Genomic DNA, 26,611 nt, shown 5'->3' on the forward strand with positions numbered 1-26,611 from the left:
TATATATATATATATATATATATATATATATATATATATATATATATATATATATATATATATATATATATATATATATATATATATATATATATATATATATATATATATATATATATATATATATATATATATATATATATATATATATATATATATATATATATATATATATATATATATATATATATATATAAAGAAAGAAAAAACAAGCAAAAATAGGGTTTTTATAGGCCAAATGACGATACTGAAAATACAAAGCGAATATTTCGAGAGGACAAACGCCTCTCTTCTTCAGCGCGAAACGAAACGATGAATCAATAAAAGCCAAAAATTAAAAGAATTAAAAACAACTACCTAACAACCATAAAAGCGAGTTATTCGCCAATATCCGCGATTTGCACAAAATCCAAAAATGTGAACTGCCATCGACGGATACTAGCGAACAACTGACAAAGTAAAGGACACAATTCATTCACTCGAAAAACAAAACGAACCAGCAATTAAATAAGTTGGAGAACTATGTCATCTGATTTCGGATTTTAATTAATAAATTTCTTGCGGACACCCTTTGATACCTAAGGCGTTGTTCACGTATTTGATTAGATGACTGGGAAAGTGGTTCAAGGTTTATTTCAGGGATTACTAAAGTATCGGCTTCTCTTTTGAGAAAACCGAAATATGGCTCATTTATTCTTAAATCACCGGAATCTCTGTTTAAAGCTAGACCTAAATGTTGGTATTTATAAATTTCGAAAGCTTCTCTGTAGTGCTGGATAATACCTTTGTCCTACGAAATAAGACTAGCTTGATTAAACAAAATAGTATGGTCTGGTATTTCAAAAATGTGCTCTGCAAGGGCAGAGTCAAAATTTTCTGTTTTTTTTCGCTTTTTAAGTGTATTATTAATTGAAACATAGTACTTAGTAAATCTATCCGTTAGCGCTGATCAGTCCTTACGATAGACCAAAGAACACACAAACAAACAATCCTCCAGATATAAGAGTTATCACCTATTTGGATAGGGTATTTAGCGTTCTGAATTTTGGACCTTAGGGTTTTGTAGAGTTTTTAATAAGCGCAAATATTGTTTTTTATTAGATTTTTTGAAATATGGTCTGAAATCCCTTTAACGTAAGAAAGACCAAGATAAACTGAATTTTCCCTTTGATTTGTGTTTTTTGTGGAACTATCTGATAATCTTTTAATGCGTTTTGCAATTACAGAATTTATTAAACTAATTGTATAACCATTCCCAAATAAATTATCACTAAGGTGGTTGAGCTCTAAACCCAAGAATCGTGTTGAACCCACTTTCAATTCTCTATCAACTAGAGAAATGACAACTCCTCTTTTCACAGCAGGAGAATGATTAGAGGAATAATTTAAGTAACGGTCATTATGTGTGGGTTTTCTATAGACACCAAACTCGAAACATGAATCATTTCGGTGCACCAGAACATTTAAGAAAGGAAGACGCCTCTCTATCCCTGATTCTTGAGTAAATTTCAGTTTTGGATCCAAGGAGCTGAGCAAGTGAAGAAAAGAACCCAGAGACTCGTCACCATGCTCCCATAAATAAAAAATGTCATCTTTAAAACGAACCCAAAATTCAGGTTTACAAGAACTTTGCAAAATAGCCCTTTCTTCAAGGTCTTCCATGAAAATATCAGCCTGTATTGGAGAAAGGGGGCACCCATGGAGAGCCCATATTTCTGTCTATAAAAAATACCTCTATAATGGAAGTAAAAAGAAGTTCTGTTACAAAGGGCTGTAAGTGAAAGAAGTGTCTGATTTGAAAGAGTAGATTTTTCTGATATAGATGTGTTAGAATTAGGTTTTTGCTCCAAAAACAGTTCGGCCTTTTGAGGATCACAATTGGTATACATTGAATCTGCATCAAAACTGCCAATTCTTGTATTTGGTTTATTCTCCTACAATTCTCCTACAGCAAAAATAGGAAAATTCTTATCAGTGATATTTCGCCCACTAATTCAGGCTCAAAAATCCTATATTAAAAATTCCGCTGATTTTGTTTCCAAGGTAAAGCAAGTTTCGGTTAAACCAAATACAAGAATTGGCAATTTTGATGCAGATTCAATGTATACCAATTGTGATCCTCAAAAGGCCGAACTGTTTTTGGATCAAAAACTTAATTCTAACCCATCTATATCAGAAAAATCTACTCTTTCGAATCAGACACTTCTTTTACTTACAGCCCTTTGTAACAGAACTTCTTTTTACTTTCACTATTGAGACATTTTTTACAGACAGAAATGTTAGGTTTTCTAAGGTATCTTCCCGTCCTCCTATATAGGCTAATGTCTTTATGGAAGATCTCGAAGAAAGGGCCATTTTACAAAGTATTTATAAACCTGAAGTGTGGTTTCTTTTTAATAATGACATTTTTTTTTTTTAGGAGCATGGTGACGAGTTTCTGGGTTCTTTTCTTCACTTGCTCAACTCCTTGGATCCAAAACTGAAATTTACTCAGGAATCAGAGATAGAGAGGCATCTTCCTTTCTTAAATGTTCTGGTGCACCGAAATGATTCATGTTTCGAGTTTAGTGTCTATAGAAAAGCCACACATAATGACCGTTACTTAAGTTATTCCTCAAATCATTCTCCTGCTGTGAAAAGAGGAGTTGTCACTTCTTTAGTTGATAGAGCATTGAAAGTTTGTTCAACACGTTTCTTGGGTTTAGAGCTCAACCACCTTAGAGATATTTTATTTGGGAATGGTTATCCAATTAGTTTAATAAATTCTGTAATTGCAAAACGTATTAAAAGATTATCAGATAGTTCCACAGAAAACACAAATCAAAGGGAAAATTCAGTTTATCTTGGTCTCCCTTACGTTAAAGGGATTTCAGACCACATTTCAAAAAATCTAAGGAAAAATAACATTTACACTTATTATAGACCCAGAAAAACTATCAGGTCCCAAATTTATCAAGGTAAAGACCCTATCCCGATAGGTGAAAACTCCGGTGTCTACAGAATTCCTTGTTCGTGTGGTCTTTGGTATATCGGAAGAACTGATCAGCGACTAACGGATAGATTAAATCAGCACTCTGTTCAATTAATAATACACTTAAAAAGCGGAAAAAAACAGAAAATTTTGACTCTGTCCTTGCAGAGCACATTTTTGAAAAACCAGACAATACTATTTTGTTTAATCAAGCTAGTCTTATTTCTCATGACAAAGGTATTGTCCAGCACTACAGAGAAGCTGTTGAAATTTATTAATGACAACATTTAGGTGTAGCTTTAAACAGAGATTCCGCTGATTTAAGAATAAACGAGTCATATTTCGGTTTTCTCAAAAGAGAATCCGATACTTTACCAATCCCTGAAATAAACCTTGAACCACTTTCCCAGTCATCTAATCATACACGTGAACAACCCCCTAGGTCTCAAAGGGTGTCTCAAGAAATGCATTAATTAAAATCCAAAATCAAATGGCATAGTTCTCCAACTTATTTAATTGCTGGTTCGTTTTGTTTTTTGAGTGAATGAATTGTGTCCTTTACTTTGTCAGTTGTTCGCTAGTATCCATCAATGGCAGTTCATATTTTTGGATTTTGTGCAAATCGCGGATATTGGCAAATAACTCGCTTTTATGGTTGTTAGGTAGTTGGTTTTAATTTTTTTAATTTTTGGCTTTTATTGATCCATCGTTTCGTTTCGCACTGAAGAAGAGAGGCGTTTTTCCTCTCGAAATATTCGCTTTGTTTTGTCAGTATCTTCATTTGGCCTATAAAAACCCCATTTTTGCTCGTTTTTTCTTTCTTTATGTGATGTCAGGCCAATGTGGTTTAAGAAATTATATATATATATATATATATATATATATATATATATATATATATATATATATATATATATATATATATATATATATATATATAATACTAATATATAAAATGTATATAAATTTAATTAGTAAATATATAAAAATTAAAAACTGTCAAAACTGCTGGTCCTACATACTCCCCAGACAAACCTTTCGGAAAAGCGCAAAAAATTATATTGATCTCTAAAATTTAGAACATCTCTAAAATTTTTAGTCAGAAGATCTTTAAAATTTTGGTTTCTTACGAAGTAGGTTATTTCCGCTCTCAGGCTTAAATATAGCGCAGGATTTGATATTATTCCTTTTCCGATATTCTGCAACGATTCGCAAATATTTTGGAGAAGCAAGGCCGTATTCCGGAGGGATTAAGGGGATTTAAATCCCCCAAATGTTTATACGACTCGTAAAAAACAAAACGAAAATGCATTTAAACAAAAATTTTATGCGTTTTTAAAGTCTTCTATGTACCCCCCCCCCTCCTTGAACTAAATCTTGGATATAGGCCTAGGGAGGAGGGGTAGTCTCAAGACTATTCAGATAATCTTGTTTTCGCCGTAAATCAGTCAGTCTCTCTTCTGGATGTGATGTAACCTCTGTCGTAAAAACATGTAAAAATTAAAACAACATCAATCTATTTCTTACATTTCAAACAGTTCGTGGTAACGAACTGTAAGCAAGGAGTGATGCGATTAAATTGTAACCGAATGTTTGTACAGCGAAGTTTTAATATCGAAAGACACATCAAAAGAATCGCGTTGTTATGCTGACTCCAAATATATAAGATTCATTAAGTTTAGCGTTACGCATCAAAAGCTAGGAGCTTTGAGAAAATTTACTTGATTTTCGAAAAAGGGGGAATACCCTCTAAAAGTCAATGAATCTTAATAAAAGTCACACCATCAGATTCAGTGTATCCGAGAACCCTGATGTAGGAGTTTCAAGCTCACATCTGCAAAAATGTGGAATTTTGTATTTTTTGCCAGAAGAAAGATTAAGGATGCGTGTTTATTTGTTTGTTTGTTGTTTTTTAATTCCCAGGGGTGATCACATCGAACCAATAGTCCTAGAATATTGAGAATGGGCTCATTCGAAAGGAAATTAAAAGTCCTAGTGACATTTTTGAGTGATCAAAAAGATTGAAGGGCAACTGGCCACACTCTAACACATCTTGTTTTACTAAAAGTCATCCGATCAGATTTCTGAGATACCCATTTTGTTCAAAATAGTTGGAAAGCCCAGTAACTATGTCTTTGAATATAATATAACGCCCCGCAGCCCCTGGGGAATGGTTTGTAAGTCAGGAAATTTGCCCATTGTTTACGTATAGTATTTCGTATTGGGAAGTATACAGACATTTTCGGAAGAGAGGGAGAATTTTGTGCTGAGGAGATTTTCTACTGGGATAATTTTCCGTGGGGAGGGAAGTTCCCGGGAAGTGAACTTTCCAAGGAAAATTTTACACTGGGGAAGTTTGCCAAGAATCCTATAAAAAATTCATTTTATTTGTCTTACTTTCTCATTTCCGACTCTATTTTACATCTGGAGATATTGAGGAGAATTGTCGGCGGGAAATAGTAACCGGGTTGGAATCGTCTAGAGTATCTTTCCGTATAATATTACATATTTTATGTGTTATTGGGAAGTATACAAATATTTTTTTGAGGGAAGCATTTTCGGTGAATGAGCGGTCATCTTATACAGGTAAATTTTCACATTGGGAGGGTAGTTTCTTGAGATGAACTATTCAGAGGAAATTTTACACGGGAAAAAGTTTTGGCCAAAATTAATATACAAATTCCGTTTTCATTTTTCATGTACGGTGAGCTAGATTCGAACCTGCATTACTTGGAAAACTTTCAAAAATTAAGAAAAAACTTAGTTTTTTTAACTGAAAGTAAAGAACGGCCTTAAAACTTGAAACGAACAGAAATTATTCTATATATGAAAGAATTTGTCCCCTCCTCAACACCTTGCTCTTTGCGCTAAAGTTTGACTCTATCACAGATCTACTTTTTAAATTAATAAAAAACCTTAGTGTAAAGAGCGGGATGTTGAGGAGGGGACAGCCCCTTTCATATACGGAATAATTTATGTTCGTTTTAAGTTTAAATGCCGCTCCTTACTTTCAGTTAGAAAACTTGTTTTTGTTTTTTAATATCTATAAAGATCGTATTCAAATGCTAAATTCGTTCAAGCAATTTCAGGAATGTCCCTCTCCCTGACACATACGCCAAGTAATTCTCTTGGGACCTCTCTAAAGTTCACATCCAATTCCACAAAAGCGAAGTACGTTCCCCGCAGCATATCATAAAGAAAACTCACTTAAGTTTTAAATTACGAGCAAACTATATATTTCATACTTTACAACTTTTAATTACACACTGCTTCAAATAGCTTTTGGATATTTTCTTCGGCCATTTCAAAGCATGCCTTGGTGAATATACACGTAATATTTTCGTTTGGGATTTTTTAACTTATTCATTATCAGGTTTTATAGGCGAAAAGCTTGGTTTTAGCTTTAAAAACCTTTAGCATATAAAACTTATTCATAAAGAGGGAATACAATAATTAAATTAAAAGCGCAAAAACAGTAAACAGGAGCTCGTTTTGGCACGTTCGTTTTGGCTTGTTTTGGCTCGTTTTGGCTATAGACTGATTTTCCCTGTTTCTCATGGCGGACAGAAACAATACGATTTAGTTTCTTTTTTTTCTTTTTTTTTAGCTGACTCTTATCTTAAAATAGAATTATTATTATATTATGTAATTATTATATTCTGTTTACGCACACATTAAAAGCTCAGAAACATTGCTAGAGTGAATGAAAATAGGCTAATTGAATTAGAATAAGACGTGATCCTACATAACAGCTAAACCTTCAGGACTCGTATATCTTTCCTTAAGGGGGGGGGGGACATACACATCTTACCTAGAATAGCTAAATCTCTCTTCGCCCTAATCAAGTCTTTGTGAATTGATACAAACAAAAATGGATGGTACATCTTTTGTGGCGTCAAAAATCCGTATGCAGGATTTTCATTTGGAGGGGAGAGTAGGGTTACCAAAGGCATTTTGTTCGGAAGGGCATGAAGAGTCTTTTTAATTAAATTTTTACGACAAATTTCCGATTTAGAGAAATAATTTTACTTTCTTAGGAGAATTGGTCTTTTTACTTTGATTTTTAAGACCAATTAAGAGTAAGGGAATTACTGCCGCGAGAGGAATTTAAAATTCACATTTATGGGGCAGGGAAGGCCCTGCCCCAAAATGGTTAAATTGTAAAAAAAAAAACTACAACAAAAAAAGACATTTGCCCAGAAATCAATAAAATAGGATTTTCTTTAGTGCCCGTCTCGAGAAAGTTCCTGGATTTTGGCCTTCTCGTGTAAACAATATAAACACCATCTCTACCGCCACTTTAATCCACATTAAATATGAGATAAACCCAGACTTTGCCCAAAATTACTTTGGGCAAAGTAAAATCACAAAATCACAAAATTTAAACCCAAAATCACAAAAATTACTTTGCCCAAATACTTTGCCCAAAAACCCCAATTTGCCATTGTTATAATTCCAAAACCCTGTAAAGAATGAGCCTCTGTAGGTAGCGAGAATGTCGCAAGACGTCATGACGTCATCTTAAAGGACCACAGGTTCGATACGATCACCCTGGGGAAAACAATTTTACCAAAGTCGTGACTTATCTAGACCGCTTTTTCAGGCCAGAAAATGATGATTTGCAAATTTTCTGAATAAATTATCTAGCTGGTTTCGAGAGAAAAATGTATAAGTACATACATGATTATTGCTCGTTTTATGATAGGAGAATAAATATTTGTCCTCTGGAATGTAAATTTTATCCAAGGAAGAATATATATGCAAAACGAAGAACTAACGTTGGCATCAACCCCGAGGCCCCAAACCGGAACGTTTATATCCTTTGCCGTGTGATCTAGCCATGCTTAAAAGTCAGTGTAACACAATCGGAGTATTACTGCATTCAAACAGGGTTGCCACCCTAACCAAATAAAAATCACCAGTTTTTCACCAAGAAAATCACCAGAAACCACTAGTTTTTCACAAAAATCACCAAAAAAATCACCAGAAATCGTGTTCAATAATCATAATCTTTCCACCAAAAAGACGCGCTGGGCACCCTGAGCTAAGACATTATGTTTTTCAAAGGTCGTCAACCGCTCAAGAAGGAAGAGAATCTATACTTAAATCCGGAATTCCAGCCTAAGACTGAAACTGTTACCTAAAATCCTGTTACTGGACATGAAGAGCCTTTTTATTTATTTAACTACTATTATACTTTTCTTTGTCTTTACTTTGCAAAATCTGTTCTTTTTCTTTTTTCCTTCTTTTGTTCCTTTTTTTCTTTTTTCCTTTTTTCTTTTGTTCTTTTTTCATCCTTCCGTGTAAGTGGCTTCTATTATGAGTGGTAGGCAGGGTAGGGAAAGAAGGGTGGAGTGGAGAGGGAAGGGAGGGTAGGAGGCTGGAAGGGTAGAACGGGAGGAGAGGGATTTGAGTGTGGATATGTGATGAAGATAGGAATTGGAGATATTACTGGAGTTGGGAATTGGAGATATGGAGATATTATTTTTTCTCCTATACATTTTATTTATCTACTATAGCTCTAATTCAGTTGTTTTACAATATATTTTTTAGGACTTTAATTACTTAATTAAACCCATAGACAAATAGGGAGGTGGAATTTTGTACGGCCGCAAACACTCGTAGTTTTTTCTCCAGTGTGAAAGTGCTGTTTATTTTTATTTATTTGTAAATGCTAAAAATAAAATTTTAATTGAAAAAAAGAGCCAAAAAATTCTTTATTCATCTAAAACTCATAAGACGAGCTTCACTTGATGGTGGCACCATTTTTCATTTTATACGGGTGTACCTCATTTACTTCACACCATATATATTATATTTTAGTATATTTTATATTTGTATTTTATTTTATTATATTTATATTATAATTTTATATATTTTAAGTGTTTACGTTGTCTTCGCAACAACCAAATGAAAAAGAGATAGAACAGGTAATAATAGCCTGTTTGGTAACCCCTAATGATGAGAAAATTTTAAGATTTTTTAAAACAGTTTATGAGTTTTTTTTTCCAAATTTTCGAAAAAACTGGATTTCTGTATAGTAGTAGATTCTGTGAAAATGCTCTTTGATTATTAATGATCCCCTCAGGGAACTTGAAATGCTTTTTCAAGCGGAAATGCACAATGAACAACCGCTGGGAAAAAGAATAAAGTATCAACGACCTCAAAATATTTTCTGCCCCTAAGGCCCACTCTAGGTCTATTCAGACAAAGGAACAGGTAGTTTCTAAGATTTTTTGTTTGGTTATTTTAAAAACACAGTTTTGAGGGCAGTGCCACATTATCGTCAGTTTTGCCATGTTAAACCGCAAGAATAAATAAGCAAAACTAAAAAGTAATATTTGACAACTATTTTCGTCCGTAAAAGTTCAAACATTAACAACTTGTTGATTACCAAAGAAAAGTAAAATTCACAAGAACATTCAAAAATTCAAAGAAAAGCTACATCTTCTTAAGCTCTTTGGTGTCATATTTTTATCTGCTGATTATCAACCACATTGCTTTATTTTTTATTTTTTATTCAGCTGCAAAATCTATCCTCAGCGCCGTCAATGTCGCTCAGAGGAAACATCTCCGAAGAATCGAAAGACTTCACTGGACTGACTTCGTTAGCAACCAGACTCTCCTGTCACGTGCGGCTCAAACTCCTTTCTCGACGCAGCTCGCCCAGCGTACTGTTCGGTGGTACGGCCACCTCCTTAGCATACCACGTGACGCCCCAGCACGGGTCGCATTCGACTTCGACCCCACCCTACACGGATGGAAGCGACCCAGAGGACGCCCACCCACAGGTGGAAAGCCGATGAATTTCTCACCCAAGCCCACATTCCGGTGGAAGAAGCTGCGATCCTGGCAAGCGACAGGTCAACCTGGAGGCGCCTAGTCTCATCGTTCTCTACGGCGAACCCTCGGCAGGAGCCTTAAGTCAAAGTAAGTCAAATACCAAAAACTGCCTAACTGCATATTTCATTTTGAACTCATTTTTAAAATTTGAATTTTTATTTTGAACTTTCTTTTCGTTTAAGAACTGAATTCCCGAATTTTCCTACTCATTTGAGATATATATGGTTGCATAAGCTTCAATTTCACCAATTTTACCAATTACCTGGTGATAATGGTGATGGTTGCATAATCTTCAATTTCACCGATTTCACAAATTATCTGGTGATAATGGTGATGGTTGCATAAGCTTCAATTTCACCAATTTTAACAATTATCTGGCGATAATCATGATGGTTGCATAAGCTTCAGTTTCACCAATTTTACCAATTACCTGGTGATAATGGTGATGGTTGCATAATCTTCAATTTCACCGATTTCACAAATTATCTGGTGATAATGGTGATGGTTGCATAAGCTTCAATTTCACCAATTTCAACAATTATCTGGCGATAATCATGATGGTTGCGTAAGCTTCAGTTTCACCAATTTTACCAATTACCTGGTGATAATGGTGATGGTTGCATAATCTTCAATTTCACCGATTTCACAAATTATCTGTTGATAATGGTGATGGTTGCATAAGCTTCAATTTCACCAATTTCAACAATTATCTGGCGATAATCATGATGGTTGCATAAGCTTCAGTTTCACCAATTTTACCAATTACCTGGTGATAATGGTGATGGTTGCATAATCTTCAATTTCACCGATTTCACAAATTATCTGGTGATAATGGTGATGGTTGTATAAGCTTCAATTTCACCAATTTCAACAATTATCTGGCGATAATCATGATGGTTGCGTAAGCTTTACCTGGTGATAATTGTGATGGTTGCATAATCTTCAATTTCACCGATTTCACAAATTATCTGGTGATAATGGTGATGGTTGCATAAGCTTCAATTTCACCAATTTCAACAATTATCTGGCGATAATCATGATGGTTGCATAAGCTTCAGTTTCACCAATTATCTGGTGATAATGGTGATGGTTGCATAAGTCTCAATTTAACTATTTATCTGGTGATATCTGGTGACAATTTCATTCTCACCTTGGTACTAAAATTAAATTTAAAAGAAAACATTTTTTTTCAGCTGAAAATAAGGAGCAAAATTAAAACTTAAAACGAATTGAAGTGATTACTAATATAAGGGGGCCTGTCCCCTCATCAGTACCTCGCTCTTTACACTAGAGTTTGACTTTTTGTTCCAAACGTTTTAGAATGACTCACGAAATACAATATTCAGCTTCTTTTAAGAAGTTCTAAAAAAAACTTTAGTGTAGGGGCGAGGTATTGATGGGGGAAGACCTACTTATATTCGTATTAATTTCTATTCGTTTCAAGTGTAATGTTGCTCCTTACTTTCAGCTGAAAAAATTTGTTTTCTTTATTTAAGTTATGATCTTTTTTTAAATAATGCCGAGAAATCCAGCTCCCCATCCATGAAAAATTCCTTCCCTAACGACGAATTCCTCCATTGAAAGATCCTCCCGCGTAATCCCCTCTCCCGCCAAAAATACCCCCCGAAAAGTATCTGTATAATTCCAAATAGTCAATACTATACGTTAACAATAAGTGATGTTCATAGCTTGTATCCCTTTCCCTGGGGGCTGTGGTGGGTCAAGTCATCATCAAAGACATACTTATTAGATTTTTCAACTATTCTTAACAAAATGGTCATCTAAAAATTTCGAACAGAAGACTTTGAGGAAACAATGGACGTGATAGGGGGGTAGGCTGTCCTCAATGGTTTTTGGTAACTTAAAAAGAGCATTGGAACTTTTGATTTCCAATGAAATCAGCCACCTCCCGATCTTCTAGGATAAATGGTTCGATACGACCATCCATGGAGAAAAAAAAAATAAATGCGCATCTGTCATCTTTCTTTTGGCAAAAAATGCAAAACTCCGCATTTTTGTGTATACTAGTTTGAAACTTCTACAGTAGGTTTCTCTGATACGCTGAATCTGACGGTGTGATTTTCCTTAAGATTCCATGGTTAATTTTCTCGTACTCGTAACTTTTGATGAGTAACATTAAACTTGACGAATTTTATATGTTCTGAATAAGCAACAAAATTCGATTTTTTTTAAATGCATTCATTGCTACCGAGACTGTTTCATAGAGTTTCGGTAACTATTGAGCTACGTCACTCCTTACTTACAGTTCGTTGCCACGAACAGTTTGACCAATTGAAACTTTCGCAGAATACAATAAGAATAATTCATTCACAGGCACGATCCCGATTTTGTTTTCTATTGAAAAGAATTTATAGTTTAACAAAGATTAATTAACATACGGATGTCCAGGCAAATAATTTTGAAAAAAAAAAAGCATACATTAGTATACAGTCAACAAACCAGCTCTCGTGTCACCATATCAACCAACGAGGTTATAATCTACAACCCTATTAAAAGCATATTATATCTTTTCAGGAAATTTTCTAAAGTGCACACTTCTTGAAGAAAAATATTGATGGTGTCAGATAGTATTTTTTTTATTTTTTTTTCGGTTCTTCACGAACATTCTCGGTGGATGTCAACTTTTAGTAATTTCTATAGGTAATTTAAAACTACTACAGTTTTTATTGACCTCTTGAATACCAGTGAAAAGCCATTAGGAGATTCAGCCATTGGGAGATTCAGACCTCTTGAATGCCAGTGAAAAGCCATTGGGAGCTTCAGACCTCTTGAATGCCAGTCAAAAGCCATTGGGAGCTTCAGACCCGTTGAATGTTAGTGAAAAACCATTGGGAGCTTCAGACCTCTTGAATGCCAGTGAAAAGCCATTGGGAGCTTCAGACCTCTTGAATGCCAGTCAAAAGCCATTGGGAGCTCCAGACCTCTTGAATGTCAGTGAAAAGCCATTGGGAGCTTCAATCATTGGGAGCTTCAGACCTCTTGAAAGCCAGTGAAAAGCCATTGGGAGCTTCAGCCATTGGGAGCTTCAGACCTCTTGAATGCCAGTGAAAAGCCATTGGGAGCTTCAGAATTGTATGCTTCTCAAAACCCTTTCTGGGTAGCAAAAAATCTTGTTTAGATAATGTAGCACACAGCAAGGCAAAATTCTTGGCAAAATTCAATTACCTAGAAAGGGGTAGGAAAGAGTATAGGGCAGGAATATGGTAGGGTGGAAAATCTCTGTGCCAAGTGCAGGCTTCCAAACTGGGCATCACACCCTAGGGGGGCGTACTAGGGTTTCACAAAGTTGCATGAAGGCTGTTGCAATAAAGGTACTTCTTGTATTTTGATTGTTAAAAACCAAATGAATTTTATTTTTGAAAATCGCAGTTTTCAGATGTCCCTGGTACTCTAAAGATGAATGCTGTATGTTAATGATATTAAATGGTGCAAACTATGTAAAGTCTGAGCAGCACCGGTTCTAGCTTTTAGAAGAGAAAAATTTCGAAGAGCTTAGGAGAAAATATGTCGTTATAAGGCTGTAAAAGGCTGAGTTTCTTACCTCATCCATGTTGCCCCAGACAAGAATGTAATCTCCAGCGTTAACACTAAGCTCAGCTTCGGGTCGTTCATTTGGGGATTGTTGAAAGGGATCGTAAGAATATCTAAAATGTAATAAAACATAACTGTCGGATTTATATGTCTCAACCAAAGAATATGGGTGACTTATAAGAGTAGAAACTGGCACTAGTGTTAACAAAAAAAACTATCAACGCCATCTTGCATTTGGCTACACTTGGCATTTTTTAAGCTTTGTAATTTTTTTAATTTCAGGAACTGAAATCAGACACTTACTACTACCCTAATTTTTTCAGTTACACTAATTAAATTAATTATTCTTATTAACACACAGAAAAAATAGCAAGGGTCGTCAACCACTAGATGGTGTTGTTATTTTTTTTGTCGACATTAGTGCCAGTTCCTAGTGTTATATTTTACCCATACTCTTTGGCCTAAACTTCATTTTTTATAATTAAGAGGTTTTATAGTGAATAAGGCTTAAGTTAAAAAAAATTAGCTTGGCGTAAAACAATCTACGCTAGCCAATCTAAAATACCAAATTGAGACTATAATTTAAGGAAACGATCACTTTCCTGACAAAACTTCTTAGTTATTTTAAAGATAAGTAGTTGAGCTAGGTCAATGGAACTTTCAGTATCATTAAGGGTTTCGTATTTGAGTTGACTTCGAATAGTTCGATACGCCCAGCTACGCTGCTCTTTTTAAAAAATGAACAAAATCGTCCAGAAAGCGATTAATTGCTTAAAGGGACAGAAAAAACATATTTGTGGTGAGAGCTAGGTTAGAAGAAAAATCCCAACAAAAAAATCTAAAAACAAATCTTAAACGCTTAAAAAAAAAATCAGAGATGTTATCATCCTAAACAATGATCCTTAGACCACGCCCCCTTTCTTCTCCCAACATAAAAAGGCTAGGAGAGATGGGAGCTCCTATATATTCTGAGGTCTCTATTTTTTCTTTAAGTATTGTTCTAGCCTTCATACAGATTAGCTAAGCATTCAATAATTAATTACTATTTAATAATATATAATTCTTTGTTAATATTTATAGCGGTGAAACAAATGACGTCAACGACAACTACTAAGTTTTAAGAAGTTTTAGTTAATAAATTTTGTTAATTAATATAATTTATCAATTTTCTTAAGCCCTTGATATACACAGGTCAATTCTTTAGGAAGACGGGTCAGAAAATAAAGATATCTTTCTGGGCAGCTTTTTTAAATTTGTTGTACCAATCTCAAGGAGACCAGAGAGCCCTTTCCTTTCCACAGAGCAAGTATACATACAACCATTTAGCTTTATTAACTAAACCAGTTGAAAAGACCACTGGCAGATCCAAAGGAGGCTGGGAGGACCCCTCTCCCCAGGATTTTTTTTATAGCACCTTCATTCTGTGTTTTTTTTTCTTTTCTATTAGTCTTTTTAATATAAACTCGTAAATTTGGTGAATTACTGGCACCCTTGTCACATTGGTCCCCTCCCCAAGAATTTTCTTAAATTCACCTTTGGGAAAGATAATAAAAAAAAAAAAAAAAAAATAATAATTATATTACCTCGCCAGATACACATAGCAGCGACCTTTGCCAGGGATATCAAGCATGTCCACTTTGCCGTCACCGGATGAGTGTTTTTCCATGTTTGGAACTCCATGAAGAGGTCCATTTAAAAGTGGGGTTTCTAGAAAGATGAAAATAGACATTTCTATTTACTATAGGCAAATGTAACAGGCCAATACAAAGAGGAAAAGATTATACAGGGAAAAAAGAACTGATACTGAAAAAATTACACTGAAAAAAATGAATAAAATTATACTTGAAAATAAAATAAAAATAAATTATACTACAAACATATATCATAAATAACATAATAAATATTATATTAAATGCTATACTGCATACTTTCGTCAGAAACTATGAGGCCCAGCAAAATAAATAGAAAACCATACACATACACTAAAAGTTATTAAACGTAACTCATAGTTGCGGGACAACAGAAACGGGCATTCAATAAACTTAAGCACGGACGTGAATTGATGTCAGTGTTCCGCATGTTTCGTATATTTCGCTTTCGGTGTGACCCATTGCATTCTATCTTATTCTCACAAAGATTTTTCCTTAATATAAGCGCATTGAACACAAATAATTATTACACAAAGTAATTATACGTAATAAAAAAAAAACAGAAAAAAAACAAGCTATACGGTTCAATAGTAATCGAAACTTTTAAAAACGGAATTTTGATGTCAATAAATGTATCAAAAGAATGGGCCTATAATGCTGATTCTAAATATATAAAATTTATTAAGTTTAGTATTACTCATCAAAGGCTACGAGTCTGAGAAAATTTACCTGATTTTTTAAAGAGGGGGGAAACATCCCCTACAAGTGAAAGAATTGTAATGAAAATCATACCGTCAGATTCAGCGTATCAGAAAACCCTATTACATAGGTTTCAAGCTCATATCTGCAAAAATCTGCAACTTTGTATTTTTTGCCAGAAGAAAAATATATGAATATAGAAGTTCGTTACGTAAGTTAATTTGTAAATCACGTCAGAACCAAATTAAGAGGCAGCCATTTAGCGAAAGAAAAGTAAAATTTTTATGCAAATTTTATTTACTTATTCAATGACGGTGATCCAAAATAAAAGCTGCATTAACTAAGGAGCGATATTACTAAGTAATAACTATAAAGTATTAGATACTACTAAGTAAGTAAGGAGCGATATTAAAACTTAAAACGAACAGAAATTATTCCTTATATGAAAGGGGCCGTCCCCTCCTCAACGCCTCGCTCTTTACGCTAAAGTTTGACTCTGTCTCGCAACTTAATTTTTTTAAACAATAAAAAACTTTAGCGTAAAGAGCAAGGCGTTGAGGAGGGGACGGCACCTTTCATATTCGGAATAATTTCTGTTCGTTTTAAGTTTTAATGTGGCTCGTTACTTTCAGTTTAAAAAACTTGTTTTTTTTTATTTAATATCATCAAGAGATGAAAATAATCGTTTTTATACAACTCTGAAAAAGTTATTCAGCTTTCCCTCTCACAGAGACTATCTGTCTTGGCTTTACTCTAATTAGGCATTCAAGTCTTTCATCGCTTTGACCAAGTTGATTCAACCTGTATCATAACAAAGTTCTTACTTTACAATATGCAGACACGTTCTATTAATTTTACTTTTAGGGTCTCACGTAGGAGCTGTTATCAGCAAGGTCGTATCCAAGATTTTTTTTTTTTGGAGTGGGTTTTGCAAAGAGATTTTTTTCGGAGGGTGGGGGGTTGCACAAAACCTAAAAATTAACATTTAGAATTTATCTAGATTAATTTTTGTTCCGTAAATTTCGCGGGGGGGGCGTGGGTTTGAACCCCATTACCCCCCACCTGGATATGGCCTCGGTTATCAGTGTTTTCTTTTGAAGTTTAGAATATAGGCTAGGGCTATATCTGGTCCCATTAAGAGGGAAGTGGGTCCCTCAATGCGGAAAATCTTGAAATTTTTAACAATTTCCTCAATAGCTTACAGTTTGTAATTCCCCATAGACCTAAAGCCTCTTAATAACTAATTTCCTTACAATTCAGATATTTTAAGTTGTTCTAAGTTTATGATCCGCTACATTACAGGCTAAAATTTTGGGATTACCGTTCTTTCGTTTTTGCACAACAGATTTGTAGGCTAAAGTTTCAAGGACATTTTGGTGCTAGAATTAAATTTTTAAGACCTGGGCAATTGGTGGTTGACAAGCAATTAAGAAAAAACAGATTGGAAATTACGAATACGCATACCCCCCTCCTTTCTGTAAATTTCCAAACCATATATGCCTTAAATTCTAATTGTCACCGAAGAAAACAGCAAACAAAATCCTCAAATAGTTGTTTCATTTGACAGTCCTAATAGTTTTGCAAGCCTAATTTACTATTTTTTTTTCGTGATTTGATATTATATTTCGTTTGCTTGGGTTCTATACAGTGTAACTCAATGTATACCCAAAGAAGAACAATTACACAGCATCTGACAAAATATTTATAGCAAGATACCACTCGGTCTCCAGTTACAGACAAGATTCTCCGATTTTCAGCTATTGTCCGCAATAATTATATTATACTCGATCTATACTATGCCACGCCCCTGAGAAGGGGATTCGGGTCCACGTCCCCCAACTCAAAATTTTAAGATTTTTAAAATTTTTACCTCCTATGTGTTTTGATTATTTTGTGTGCTTTTTTTTTATTTGATCCACCCTAAATCCAGTTCCTGCATAAGTTCCTGTGTGACGCATGGTTCATTTTCTCTTTTATAGTCCTGACCGAAAATATGGGTAACGTAGAAGTGGGAATTGGTGCCAGTTGACGAAAAAAAACATAGCTTTCATCAAGTGGCTGGCGTTTCTTTCTATTCTTAATAATAAAATAAAGAAGTGTAATAATAAAAGAATAATTTAATTGGTGTAATTGGTAACATTGCTGTAGTAATGAGTGTCTAATCTATTTTTTTGGCTGAAGAACGATTACAAAGCTTGAAAAGATACGAAGAGACATGACACGCTAGATGGTGTTGGTGGTTTTTTCGTTCGACACTAGCGCCAGTTTATACTCTTTTGGTCCCGACAACGAAGAATACACGAGGTATTCTTTTGTTTTATAAACTTCAAATTCTTTGTTGCTAGGCAAAAGTAAGAGTTGGTCTCAGTTCTCTTGAAATAAAATTCGCTAATTAATCTAACTAATTGAAATATAACAAAAAAGTCTGAAAGGACAAGATAAGAGAGGTAAAACAGAAAAAATTGTGAGTACCATAATAAAAAATAAATAGAGAATCACTGCTGAGACGTTACGGCTCAATTTTTCCAGCTAATTGGGTGAAGAATAAGAAGGCTAATTAGCCCCCTGAATAATTCCTTTGAAGTAGGCTACTTATATCTATCTGTATATTCAGCCATAAATGCGTAAACAGAACTTCGATGAAATGGTCTTCAGAATGCTTTAAAGAATGTATCTTGTAGCTCATCTAAAGGTAAAACTTCTGAGGGGGTTGCCCATCCCGTAGTAGCCCCCTATTACGTTCAAACACAAATGTATAGCAGAAGGAAAATCCCCTTATTCTTAAGTTTTTGTGTCCCAGAATGCTTATTGTACTTTAAAACTCAACATGCTCCAATCAGTAGCCTATTTAGGGTGATAGAGAATTTTCGTTGCAAAATATTTCTTAAGCTTACATGCGAATCTAGTTCTTGAATGTTGAATTGTTTGCGTAAATTATATTTGACTATCCTAAGAACTCTAATTAAGCCGTTGTCAATAATTTTTTACTAATTGCTCAGATAATGGTAATTAGTCCAAAAGAGCTCTGGGTAAGTCATAATTTAGAGTGAGTCTTAACCTCCGGAGTTTTTTGCAATCTGGGCTTTAAGATTTTGGGAATTTTGACTCTGGTGTGTATTATAGTGACTCTCTACCATAGTGAGTCTTCGCCTTTCGGATTTTCCTTAATCTGAGTCTCCAGATTATGGGACGATGAATATCTGGAAGCCTAGATTGTTGAAAATGGGGGAGTTAAAGACTTCGTGAGAGGAAATTTTCAAAGATCTTTGACGACGCTGAACCTGCCATGTCCTTAGAAGAGCGGCAGCCATCGGTGCCCATAAGAGGGGCAGGGAGGGTTAGACCTCCCCCCTGCCATTTACATTTTTAAAGGGATGATCGTGTGTTTGTACAATAAGCCGCTCTCTAATGAAGATAATAAAGTTTTCATTCAGCGCTCGTCTGATGAACATCGCCTCGGGGAGCGTTGCCTTGCAAGTGAAATACGAAATAGAATTTAGACTCTTGTGATAATATCTCTGGACTGTTATTTATATATGATTATTGATCGTGATTTGGATTATTGAAGCAGAAATACGTAAGCAGTGTGTATATGTCTTGAAATTTAAATCTGTAATAGAGGATTTTTATTTATATATTTTTTCATACGGATAACCTTGAAACCAGATAATTAACTATGCAATTGGTATTTAATGTGACATTTCGGAAATAAGTATTAATCATTTCTCTGAATGAAAATTTGTTTTCATTCAGCGTTGCTTGCAAGTGAAACACGAAATAGAATTTAAACTCTTGTGATAATATCTTTGGACTGTTATTTATATATGATTATTGATCGTGATTTGGATTACTGAAGCAGGAATACGTAAGCAGTGTGTGGGAGGATTTAAATCCTTGAAAAATGAATAACTCAAACGGGGTGACTATAGCTTTAACTGAGGCTATGCCTGAGGGTACAGCCAGTTCTCAGTTTTTACGGGAAATTAATTTCAAGCTAGATCTGATACCACGATTAATTGAGGCTACTGAAAAGACTTTGCCGGACGTTTTAGTGAAGGTTACATCAGTTGAAAGCCAGTTTTCTTCTTTGAACCAAAAACTATCTGAAAATGTCAAAGCTTGTGAAGAGATGAAAGGAGAAATTGATATGCTTCGGAAGAATATACGAGCAGCTACCATGCGGGCTGACGAATTTGATGAAGAACTGAGAATATGTAATGTTGTCCTATATAGCTTCGAACCTATTAATCCTGCTGTATATACACTGAAGCAAAAAATAATTATGGTTCTTAATAAGTGTATACCGGACTTAAATCTGAACCGTTGTGACGTCAAAGACGTGTTCAGAATGCGTGCGGGACCAGTCTTACTAAAGATGAACTCTGTTGAATATCGCAGGATAATTCTTAAGTCTAATTCTCTTTTGAAGAGGAATGGGTTGTGGGCTGCCCCTGATTATATTGCCAGGCAAAGGGAAGCCCGTAAAAACCTTAAACCGGTCTTAGAGTACGCTTTGTCAAAACACCACCAAGCTAGGCTTAGGGGTGATAAGCTATATATCGACGGCAGAGTGTTTTTTTATGACTTTCCTTCGGAATGTGTTAAGGAAGTAACCACCAGCTCCAGTGAAGTGAACAAACAGGGGCCTCCTCGAAACGGGTTAGCAAAAACAAGAGAAGTCGAACTAGCTAAAGAATCAGCTAGCGAAAAAATGGACATTTCCGTCGCTGGCAGAGTGGTGTCAAAAAGCTCTGAGAGTGATAGTCAAGCTGAGAGTGATATCGAGACGGTGATCGAATTTAATATACGTGATCCGAAACCGAATTTCTCGAAAGGGGCTCTGCGTCCTGTCTGGAATTCTCCAATAGCTGTGAAAAATACTGAAAAGCGAAAAGCATAGGAGGTCATAAGCCCGGACGATCAAAATCGTATTGATGCCCGTAATGTTGCAAGAAAGGACTCTAGATCTGGCGGCGGAAGAGCTAACTACAGAGGTCAGTCGAAAAGCACCAGAGCTGCGTCATCAAAAGATTATTATAGACCTTTCTTACTTACCTGATGAGCTAGAAACGCCCTTTTTCTTGCCGTCACCTCACTAGCTTCTTCTAAGGGGGTAGGGACACCGTGGTCCTATTCACCCTATGCGGGTAATCATATGGAATGTACAGGGTGTCAGAAGTAAGATTGAACAAGTACTGAAGGACCTAGGTGGTGTTGATATTATTGCTCTTGTGGAGTCGTGGCATAGTGACGATACAGTGCCTTATTTTGAAGGATACTGGGTAGAAAATGTGGCGCGTAAACCAGCAAAGAATATGAGATATTATGGAGGTATTTTGTTGTTAATTAAGCAAGGTCGTATCGGAGAATATTATATGGGTTAGGATTCATCTTGTTAGTGGTAAAAGTTTGATTTTAGGCCCCGTGTATATTGCCCCCCAGAATAGTTCGTATGTAGTAGAAGTGACATGGGATTTATTAGAGGAGGAGCTTAGGCAATTGCGATCACGTTTTGATAAGGATTATTTTTTGGTGGTGGGGGACTTTAATGCTTATACGGGAATATATAAGGAGATTAATCAAGTTTCATTTGTTGATGCGCCGGACCTGATACCTGATATTTTTAAGACATCTAGAAGGAGCAAAGATATTGAAAGAATGGTTAATTGTTGGTGTAAAAGGCTTCTGGAACTGTGTTCAGACAATGCATTAGTGATTGGAAATGGAAGATTTGGGAAGGATGGGGAGGAGGATGAGTTTACCTGTCTTTCGGGGACAAACCCTAGTGTAATTGATTATGTTTTGGTTGGTATTGAACTAGTGGCCCTGACAGTTGATGTTGAGGTTCTTAGGGTCGTAGGCTCTGACCACTTACCAGTTGAGATTAAGCTTTGCCTCGGAAGAGGAGTTCCAAGGAATAAAAAAGGTGATAGTCCTCTTAGGAGGGTTACAAAGGATCTTTGTTTTTCAGGGATGTTTTTAAAGAGGTAAGGGATTGAAGGGGAATTGAGGTTGATGAATGAGAACTGTTTGAGGATTGCGATAATTGAGAAAGCTGAGAGTGTAAACGAACAAATCAAAGACATGGATGAAGTTTTGGAAGACTTGGGTTTTGTAATCTATGACTGTGCTCATGTGTCAGAAAAGCCAAATATGAAAAGGAAAAATAGTTTTTTTGACGATGAATGTAGTTCTTTTAAAAAGGAGTTGGAGGAGTTATTAGATTTGGTAATCTTCCAGGTGTAGAGGAAGAAAGGCAGAGCTTGTTTTTACGGTTTAAGGAAAGGAAAAGGGAATATAACAGGCTAAAACGGAGGAAAAAACGAGAGAAAATTTGAGAGGAACAGAAAGAGATAGAGATGGCTTATATGGTAGGGGATACAAAGCAATTTTGGTCAGGAATAAGGCAGGAGAATGGACAAGGAAAAGGCCAATTTCAAATCCCTGAAGCTGATACTTGGCCTAGTTTACTTGAGAGTATAGATGAAGATTTTAGTGGCCTTGATAGTGAAGAATCAAGTGTTGCTCCGCAGTTTCCGATGAAAGAAAAAGATTATGAGTTTGTGAAGGAGGTAACCTCAGATGAAGTTAGGAAAGTTGAAGAAGATGAAGGGAGGATCAGGGGCCAGGAATAGATGGTATACCAGCAGTTTTGTTAAAGAGGTTTCTTGGTGTTTTTTTTACTAGTTTTAGTGGATAATTTTAATAGAATTATAAGTAGTGGTGTATGGCCTTCCCTCTGGAAAGTATCGATTATGGTACCTCTATTTAAAAAAGGTAGTCCTAGTGATCATGATAGCTATAGGTTGATAGCATTAGCGCCTGCACTTAGTAAAATTTTAGAAAAGATTTTGGACAATCGGTTGAATGAATGGTTGGAGGGTTATAGGGTGATTAAAGAGGAGCAGGGGGGTTTCAGGAAAGGGTATAGTACGTCGGATAGAGCATTTGTGTTAAGTGCACTGATAGAGAAGTATGGATCAGGTAGAAAAAAGCTGTATGTTGCGTTTCTAGACTTAAGAAAGGCATTCGACAATGTAGATAGAGCTCTCCTTGAAAAGTGTTAAAGAGATGAAGGTCTACCTTTAAGTTTTATTCGTTTATTTGTTGGTATGTATTCTGGGACTAAGTCTGTTGTCAGGGTTGCAGGTTCGGGATTTTCCAGGCTATTTGACCTTAAGAAAGGAGTGAAGCAGGGCAGTGCCATGTCCCCGAGACTGTTCGGTTTGTTTTTGAATGATATGGTGGAGTTTCTGGAAGAAAAATGGGCTCCAAGGCTGTGTCTTGGAAAAATTAATTTTTCGGTTATTGTTTGCGGATGACACTGCATTGGTGGCGAAGTCGGCAAGGGAGCTTCAGATGTTACTGAATTTGATTGAGGAATACTTACAAATGAAAAAGTTACAGCTGAACGTTCTGAAAACTAAAATGGTTGTTTTCAGTAAAAAGGAATGAAAAAATAGATAATATATTTGTATTTAGAGGACAACAATTAGAAATAGTTGAAAAAATAAAGTATCTTGGTTATATCTTCCAAAGTAATGGTGGATGGAGTTCTCATATTAAAGAAGTGTTAAATAGGGGAAGAGCTGCAACATTTTCACTTTTCAGGAATAAAATTAGTGGAATAAAGAATTTGTCTTCGCATAAGAGGGTTTTTTATCTAAGATAATGCCAACTCTCTATTACGGGGCAGAGATCTGGTGACATGAGAGCGCTGCCCCGTTAGAAAGCGTTCAGTTATGTTATTTTAAGAGATTTTACGGGCTGCATAGAATGGCCCATCCTCAGTTTCTCAAAGTAGACCTTGGACTGTGGTTTCTTAAAAGCTATAGAACAGTCCAAATGATTAACTTTTGGCCAAGGCTTGTACAGATGCCCAGTGATAGGTTACTGAAGGCTGCATATGATGAGATACTTGAGTTACATAGAGAAAGATCTTGGTCTTCTAAAGTTAAAGAAGTATTGGATAAGACAGGTTTTTCTTTCACATGAAATGACGGCCTTTGACCAACAAGTCAACAATTACAGTTGGACAAAGAAATCAAGCGGGTGCTGTGATTCAAGAGGACCATACAATACAGAAATGGGGTGAGGAGATTAAGAATTCGGAAACTTTAAGGTATTATAATGAGGTTAAGATAATTTATGGTCAGGAATTTTACTTTAAGTTAAATTTAACGTCTAGATATCTTATACATTGGATGCAGCTACGATCTAATTGCCTTCCGATTCGTTCGAGATTGAAAGTTTTTGAGAGGAGTAAAAGTTTCCAGGACAGAAGGTGTGCTTTCCCTTTTTGCCAATAATAGGAGGGAGCTTTGAAGTAATGTCTGTGTCGTTGTTGAGGTCCTTTTGGGGCAAGGGAAAACCTATTTCGGACTCAGAGAGTGCTGCTTCCTGATGCCTTGAAAAGTACGTCGTCACAATTTGTCTAGTGGGAAGATATCTTGATGAGTATTTTGCAAAAAGAAGAGAGTAGTTTTTATTTTATTTTTATTTTTTTATTTATTATTGTGATGAGTGCTGTAATTTGTTAATCTTGTATGTTATTTTTGTACATTGCCACATTTTGGCTTGAAATACACGTTATCTTATCTTATCTTATCTAAGGTATGTATGGATATTTAAGGATATAAAGTATTTTTCATAGCCCCCCTAAAATTTAGCTTATGGGCACCCATGGTGGCAACCTTAACATTCTGTAGTAGACCACACAAGCAGAGTTTCTCTTTAGGGGACAGAGATGGAGGGGAGAGCTTATGACAGAGTCGAGACCCTAAGCCACATCACAGAACTGGAACAACTCTGGCCTTTTATATCCAGCCTTTCCTCGTCTGGGTATTTGCAAGGATGAAACTATAGGACAAATAATATTCTTCAGTGGGTACTGGTTTGGTCCCTAGGCCCTTTGACCCCCCCCCTCCGCCCCCTTAGGCTTATAATTATTTTTTTGTATTTTCATAGAATAATACATTTGAGTATTTTCAATGAAAGAAAAAAAAATGTCCACCTTGTTTTTTTTGGGGTATTTAGAAAACGGCATATAAATGCGTTATTGGCAACGTTTCTAATATTATCTGTAAAGCACATTAACAAAAGCTACACATAAGGTGTTGAATATATTTTTTTATAGGTATTTTTTTTCTATGATTCTTTAGCATGACCTTTATTGTGCTTGGTAGATCATCTTTACATCTATTAGAAAATTAACACAAAGATGAAAATATGTACTTACTATCTCTTTCAAAAGATGTCACAATGGGCTGATTTAATGAAGATCCAACAAAGTGATTTAATCCATTAGCCATTAAGCCATTTGTAGAGACACTAGGCAGAAAATGTTGCAAACTGCTGCCACCAAGGGACTGCCCCGGAAAATTCATATTTTGGACACCAAATCCAGGTAAATTGAATAAACTTGTAGCATTAGTACTAGGCTGACTTATAAAGGGGTCTGAAAGATTTATGTATCCCATATTTGCCCTGCTACCAGGAAGAGAATGCGAGGGGGCGGTGGTAACTTGACTAACTTGCTGTCGCATCCCTGGCACAGGATCGGAGAGAATTGAGGGAATACCTAAAATAAGGAAATGTAACGCCTTAAAATAAATTTAATAAATAATAGGGTATCTTAGAGATAGAGTGTCAGCCAAGTGTAAAATGGTTGTGAATGGATGGTACTGAACGGATGGGGTCTAAAAATTCTACCCTCTCCTGCTCCCCTAGATTGTGCAAACTACTTTTTGGATTTTCTTTGAAAAGTACGTCCTTTTTGGTATTATAATTGAAAAAACTGAAAAAAATCACCCCTCATTGATTTTGAAAAATACACTATCCCCCCACTACATTTTCGTGGATTGGCCTCCCTGATGAGAAGCGATTTGAATTGATAATATTTCTCTTTCTTAGCATCCTGTCATACAGACTCTAGAAGGGACACATTAAGAAATTAACTTCTCGAATTGAGCAGTATCAAGAAACTGGTTACTTTACATCTTTTTAGGCATTATCAAGAAACTAGACACTTCAATTTATTTATAAATTAATTATATTTATGTAGTATGTATCAAGGATCTCTTAAGCTAGCTAGCTAATAGGCGTTTTCCCTTTCTCGTTCTGGCCTTCACCCTTGCAAATATAGCCTGATATCCCCTCCCTCCGCTCGCTTTGTTCGCTAATGTCGATATTTCAGAGTTATGGGCCCTAAAAATATACCCTGAGGTCACCTTCCTTGGCTGGCCACGGTTGACAGCCCCGCTGTTGGGCTCTCTTATAATTGTTGTCATGACGTCGAATTTCCGCGTCTTTAATGTTTATGTACCTTAAAGCCTAATTTATTTTTTAGCTGACTCGCATTCTGTGTTTCAAAAAATATTTTGAAACATTTTTCGTTTCTGGTTTGGATTTTTAAGCTGCAAGCCACCGTAGGACACCACCGTAAGACAGACATATAAATAAAGAGGCACAAACTTAATTATACATAAAGATAGGTATATATTAGCTTAAATATTGAAGAAAACTAGCTACAGTTTCCTGTTTTATGCGTTTAATTCTTTTTCCTAATAAAGTAAAATATAATTATATTGATCGATGTAATCTTGTGCCCCAATTTCTCTCCTACTTCATATAGACTATATGACTGAGTGTTTTTAAGCCAGTTTTGCACATAAGTGTCCAATTTCCTTTACCCTTTAAAAAGAAGGAAACAAAATAAAAACAAAGGGAGCGGAAAATTTAGAACGTGCTTAATGGGGCTAAGGAAGAAAAATATGATAACTATTGGATAACATTATTAACAAGATCAATAAGAGCCCAAAGACCTGGGGGGGGGCAACCTTAAGAGGGATAATAGCAGAGAAAACTATATCCAACTGGCGAAGATACAAGATTAGCT

The 26,611-nt window shown here is 35.5% G+C and overlaps 1 protein-coding gene across 1 annotated transcript in view; it reads right to left on the reverse strand.

Moving 5' to 3' along the window:
• The window catches only part of Rbp (RIMS binding protein), a 439,820-nt gene that overhangs the window by 163,996 nt on the left and 249,213 nt on the right, over positions 1-26,611 (reverse strand). The window contains exons 13-15 of the mRNA XM_089098234.1: positions 24,953-25,294; positions 14,950-15,073; positions 13,377-13,479 (exon numbers count right to left, since the gene is read on the reverse strand). Coding sequence (XP_088954360.1) covers positions 13,377-13,479; positions 14,950-15,073; positions 24,953-25,294 — 569 coding nt within the window. The remainder of the gene's footprint in view (positions 1-13,376; positions 13,480-14,949; positions 15,074-24,952; positions 25,295-26,611) is intronic.

The sequence above is a fragment of the Artemia sp. Qi Xiang Cuo genome, chromosome 12 (genome assembly GCF_049724085.1).
Source record: "Artemia sp. Qi Xiang Cuo chromosome 12, ASM4972408v1, whole genome shotgun sequence".
NCBI classification, from domain to species: Eukaryota; Metazoa; Arthropoda; class Branchiopoda; order Anostraca; family Artemiidae; genus Artemia; species Artemia sp. Qi Xiang Cuo.